At 40.7% G+C, this 5,636-nt stretch overlaps 1 protein-coding gene across 1 annotated transcript in view; it reads left to right on the top strand.

The window, feature by feature from the left end:
- The first annotated feature begins 538 nt into the window (after positions 1 to 538).
- The window catches only part of MFI2 (antigen p97 (melanoma associated) identified by monoclonal antibodies 133.2 and 96.5), a 14,168-nt gene continuing 9,070 nt past the window's right edge, over positions 539 to 5,636 (top strand). Inside the window, exons 1-4 of the mRNA XM_010001720.1 lie at positions 539 to 685; positions 3,668 to 3,767; positions 4,687 to 4,869; positions 5,171 to 5,327. Coding sequence (XP_010000022.1) covers positions 596 to 685; positions 3,668 to 3,767; positions 4,687 to 4,869; positions 5,171 to 5,327 — 530 coding nt within the window. The 5' untranslated portion in view covers positions 539 to 595. The remainder of the gene's footprint in view (positions 686 to 3,667; positions 3,768 to 4,686; positions 4,870 to 5,170; positions 5,328 to 5,636) is intronic.

Here is a 5,636-nt window from a genome sequence, read left to right as displayed (position 1 = left end):
GAGTGTTTTGAAGGGAAAAGTTTTCTTTTCATAATAAGCTGGGTGGCACCTAAGATAGCTTTTTTTTATTCAGACCAAAAAGGGCTCGGGCAGGATTCCAGGTACAAACTAGCAGTGCTTCAGGCAGAGTTGTCTTTGGACAATCTCTTTGGTTTTGTAGTATATCTTTGTAAACAACAATTTTTAGCACTTTTGACTTAAGAAAAGATGATGTATTCTGAAAGGTTTTAAGGATAGTCTGGACACCCTGACCTATTCCATGGTACCCATGTTTCTTGTGTCAGAAACAAATATGAGGTTTCAGTATCTGAGTCTGAGCCTATTCTGTTTCCACTCCAAAGAACTTCAGTATTTATGTTAATCTGAATCAAAGTGGGAACCATCTCTAAAGATTCATTGTTGAAAGAGCCCTGATTTCTTTCTGTTTTGGGAAGAGGAACAGAATGAAGTGTTGGCACTTTGGGAACCTTTGAATGGTAAGCTCTGTTGCTTGCATTTTACTGTGTTTTCTCTTGGCGTTGTGTTTGCAGCTCTTGGCCTGGAACGTGTCCGGTGGTGCACTGTCTCTGAGCAAGAACTTTCCAAGTGTAATGACATGAGTAAAGCCTTTAGTGAGGCTGGTATCCTTCCCCCTCTGGAGTGTACAAAGGGGGGGTCACCTGCTAACTGTACCCAGATGATCAAGGTGAGTTGTTAGTGACAGCAGTGTCCTTGATTTTATTTCCCCATGTACTTAATCATAATCCAGTGGTGATGCACACAGCCCAGCCATGAGTATCTGATGATCCAGGCAGCTCACGATATGCTTCCCAACATTCATGACTCTGAAAAATCAAAGCGTATGTTTTTTAAAAGACACATAGTTATCCATATGAACCTGAATGTCAGAATGGCCCTGTGTCATCTGTTGGGCCAGACACATATGGCCAGTCATTAGGAACACAGCAAAAGTCTTAAATATTTCCTCTCAAATGCTAATCTTTGATTTGCGAATTGTCAGATTTATTTAGCAGGTATTTAAGAAGGGATGGAGTTGTAAGATGCAGACAGTAGTTAAAGCTGTGGTGCTGAGCTTATAAGTAGATTGCATTTCAATAAATTCTGAATCACAATGCCATTTCAGGGCCCTATCATGGAAATTGTTGTATATACAGATGAGATGAGTGTAAAGCCAAATCAAATCTTCTAGTATTGGAGTATGAGAGAGACAAAGCACCAAGTAGGGTGAGCAAAGGGCACACAAACCCAGCTGTATTAATTCAGCTGCCAAGAGCATGCTCAGTTTCCACAAGTAGCATGGCTCTGGGGAAGGTCTTAAAGACTATAAACATGTGGCTTTGCAAAATGATGTATGGAAAGTAATTCCCTCCTTAGGAGGGAGTGGAAGGCAGCAAGGGGATATTGAAGGAAATGTGGCATCAGGTAGTCGTGGTCGTCTTCACTGACAGAGTGTGGGGGAAGGAAAGGATGGCTGGCTGTGTTAATAAAGAATAATCTTTGTATATCCTGTGTGGACATGCCCAAAAATCAGGGTTTTGTGGAGGAGATGCAGCCTGTTAAGGACAAGAGGTTCAGAGCCACAAAACAAGGCCTGACAAGCTAGTTTGAAGGGAGATGAGGCAAGTGGTTGTGTGACCAGAAAAAAATAGGAACAAATTGCAGAAATTGGTATATTGTAATTCTTTTGACAACAGAAGCAGAAGAGTTTTCTGACTACTAAAATGCCTGCATTGCCTCATGATACTGTTCTTGAGCAAAGAAATCAAGACTGTATTGAGGAATGTTCGGAGCAGATAAAGATACAGATGTGGGTCTTACCTTGGAATCAGACAGAAAATACATTTTAGTATCAGATCTTTCTAAGACCACTGGGCAGGTGGCTGCATTCCACTGGGGACCTGTTAGACTCCGTGAAGCAGGTTATCAAAAGGGCTGATGTGGGTCTGCTTCTGCAATACAGTGCACACAATTGCATTTATAAGTCATTGCAATCAGCAGGCACCTATATAAAAACCTTGGATTCCTCTAAAACTTGATTAGCTGAACTCAGAAACCTGCAGGCAGATAGCATGAGTAAGTAGCTTTCTGGTAAAATGGATCTTCACTGTAAGGCTTCAGACAAGGCTTTGTCCTTGAGCCCTCTTTTTTTTCTTGTGCTAATAATCTACTAGATGGTTAAGCTGTCCTTCTCTGTGGAACCCCTGAGTCTGCATCTGCACTGAACTCTGCTCTTTGAAGACAAAAAGAGAGTGGAATGCGATGGCTGAAGAGGCAAAGATATGCTGCTTTATAACACTGCATAACTTGGACTTAGTCCTGTGAATGTATTAGCACAGGGATAAAGTAAAAACCCTTCTTCTTTGAGTGTGTTTAAAAATTGAGAAATGTCTAAACATTAAACTAGGGAACCTAACAATATTTAATGTGACCAGAGCTATTCTTCAGATCTTTGAACACTTCTGTAGATAATTCTCAAATGTTGTGACACACAAAAATGAAGTCCTTCTGAAAATAAGTAACAGGTATTGCCATTGCACATACACTTAGCAAAAAATATCCTGTTCTTTTGCTAAATGTATTGGTAAATACTTGCTACAGAAAAAAATAAAATACCCATACTGCTGATGCATCACCTCAGCAGTGATGGTGGGCATTTAAAGGGAAGAGGTCTGTAGCGTGTAAACTACTTAGTGTTAAATACAATAGGCATTTTTTCTGTCTTGTTCTGTGATTTATACACTCTTACTTATACACAAGCTGTTGTTGGAGGTTCTTCTGCTAAATGGATCTCAAAGGCTCAGCTTTCCAATCAGAAAGTGTTGTCTCATGTGGCAATATGTCCACCTAATCAAGTTGTTGTCTTCTGTGGCCAGGCCTTCCCATTTTATCTGCTCTGTTTTTTTGTTCAACCCCAATTATAGAGGCTCATTTTCTTCTTCCTGAGGGTCATACCCTTCTACCTCCCACCTGCTCTTCTTTCTCTCACTGTCAGATGTCTATGTCACTTGTTACAGTCAGCTGAAATGATAACAGTATTGTTGGACACCTTCCCAGCAGTGGATGCCCCAGATTTGTATACCCCCACTTTCAGTGGTCCTTTTAGATGGTTTTCTCCTCCTCTGAAACGCACAGCCATCTGCTTCCCTTCTCACAAAATGCGTGTTTTTTTTCTCTGCTGAGGGTACAAGCCAGCAGACACGCACATCTCCAAAGCTACAGTGCTTTAAGGTTGCTTTTGAGTGAACTTGGGAATTCAGATTTTACAGCCGCAGAAAACATTGCTTCAAACTATCTGTATGACCTCAAAAATTACATTTACTTTCTTGAAATCTTCAAGCTTTGGGGCACCAGCTATAGAAATGAATAAAATTCCAAACTTGTGGGCCTTTAGATTAATCACAGGGCTGTAGGAACCATTTCTAAGATTTTTTGGGACTATAAAGACAAGTGAGGCCAACATGGTTCAGGACTGGTTTCTGCATTATTTCTCAAGGAAGGTGGTTTTGAAGTTCTAAAATCCCTCTTGGTAATTGTCATTTAGAAATTTGAGTGCCCTTAGAAGAACTTCTTGGATACAAGAAGTCGCATAATAGAGATTAAATTCATATGTCTTCTGCCTCTGGCTGTTGAGAAATACTGATAATTTATCTTCAACATGTGTGCACAGGATGATTTGGCAGATGCGGTGACACTGGATGGCCGTTTGATTTACCAGGCTGGAAAGGAGCATGGTCTGAAACCTGTGGTTGGGGAAGTATATGATCAAGGTATATTCTGACTAAGTAACTTCCATGTTACTTAATATCTGCTTTTTCTTACACATTTTAGTTGTTTCCATTTAATTTTGGGGTCCTCCTCTCGAAGACTCTTAACAGTAGGTAATGGTCAGGTTCCCTCTTGGATGTTCCTGCTCATAACAGAATGTTTGGAGGAATCCCAAGATGCAGGACTGAGGCACAGTTTGTCCTGAAACAGTTAGGTCAAAATAGCCATTCCTGTTTGAGGTTTGTTGTTGTTTGTTTATTTTCAATTGTCTCACTGCTTACTGTTCTGTACTTTGCAGACAGATTAATGAATTGCAAAGTATAAATTGTTGTTTGGTTTATTTCTCAATTCCATAAATGAGAATTATTTTATTTTATTTTCAATAGTGTATATTATTATCTGCTGGAAGAGAGAGATTCTCCTCCTGGTGTCCTTAAGCTTTGAGTTCCTTTCAAGACAGAGATAATAATTCAGTGGTGACTTGTCATCCTGACTACAGGCTTAGTATCAACATGTTTGTGTAGTTCAGAGCTAGAAGATGTCCCCCATAATTTTTAGAGACCCAAGGGAAGGAACAGCTCTTGAAGCCATCTGCAGGCACCTGGTGTTCCACCATGCTGTTATGAGCTGGAGCTGGATTCGGTTTTTCTTCTTGGGAGGAACCTCTGGATGTCTTCATCCCACCTCCCTTTCAGAGCAGGGTGACCTTCCAAGTTAAAGCAGATTACCTGTGACCTTTAACTAAGATATTTCATACTCAAGAGATAACAGAGGATATTCAGTTATGGTCATCAGGTTCCCACCAAGGATGTGGACAATGAGACTTGCCTGAGAAGGCACAAGAGGCCACACATCAGTGTCTGTCACTGTAATGCCACTGTGAGGCTACTTTGCTTGCTTCCCTTTCTTCCTGTGCTGCAGAGATTGGAACTTCCTACTATGCTGTGGCTGTGGCAAGAAAGAGCTCCAACATCACTATCAACAGTTTGAAGGGTGTCAGTTCATGCCACACAGGCATCAACAGAACTGCTGGCTGGGATGTCCCAGTGGGTTATCTGATGGACAGTGGACGCCTGGCAGCAATGGGATGTGACCTTCCAAAAGGTAGGAGTTACAAGGCCAAGATCTGTTCTTCAGCATGCCTTTTCATAAGGTCTTGGGACCTTATGTGTGGTTCTAGGTGCTGTTTGTTCTTTGGCTTTGATTCTCATGGTAAGATGGAATAAACCTAAGTCTGATGAAGGCTGCAGGGTTTTTTTTCTTAAACTTGGAAACTATCTTTTAAGAACAAAATTATTTCCACCTTCTAAATATTGTTAAGAGATGTTCTGCCTAGATGTGTTAAAATGAGATTATAGGATCTTTATTCATTGCTAAAAATTTCTCATTCTTATTTCATATTCAGCTGTAAGTGACTATTTCAATGCAAGCTGTGTTCCTGGAGCAAATGGCCTAACCTATCCCAAATCGCTCTGTAAGCTCTGCAAAGGGGATTCTGCTGGGCAGAACAAATGTGCACGGAATTCCCAAGAGCGATACTACGACTACAGTGGGGCTTTCAGGTAAAAATCATGGTTCTGACAACTTTTTCATCTCTATGCTCTTATCTATAGCCAATGTGTCCAGGCCTCACTGACAGGAATTTGAAACCAGAGAACTTCCAGTTGATCTGGTTAGAAGATGTGCTGTTGTGTTAGAAAATCATGCTTTAAACCTAGAGAATGAACAAAAGTTCATTCTAAACCCACTATTTCAGGTATTAGAGTATTAAAATCAAATGGATATTTAGCACTTGTACTGGGCAGGGAAATCCTATTGCTCTTTCCTTTGTCCAGCAGCTGTTAACACAAAGCTGAGTGTTTGTTTCAGCA

Source organism: Chaetura pelagica, unplaced genomic scaffold (genome assembly GCF_000747805.2).
Source record: "Chaetura pelagica isolate M959 unplaced genomic scaffold, ChaPel_1.0 scaffold807, whole genome shotgun sequence".
Taxonomy (NCBI): Eukaryota; Metazoa; Chordata; class Aves; order Apodiformes; family Apodidae; genus Chaetura; species Chaetura pelagica.
This window is presented reverse-complemented; position numbering and strand designations above follow the sequence as displayed.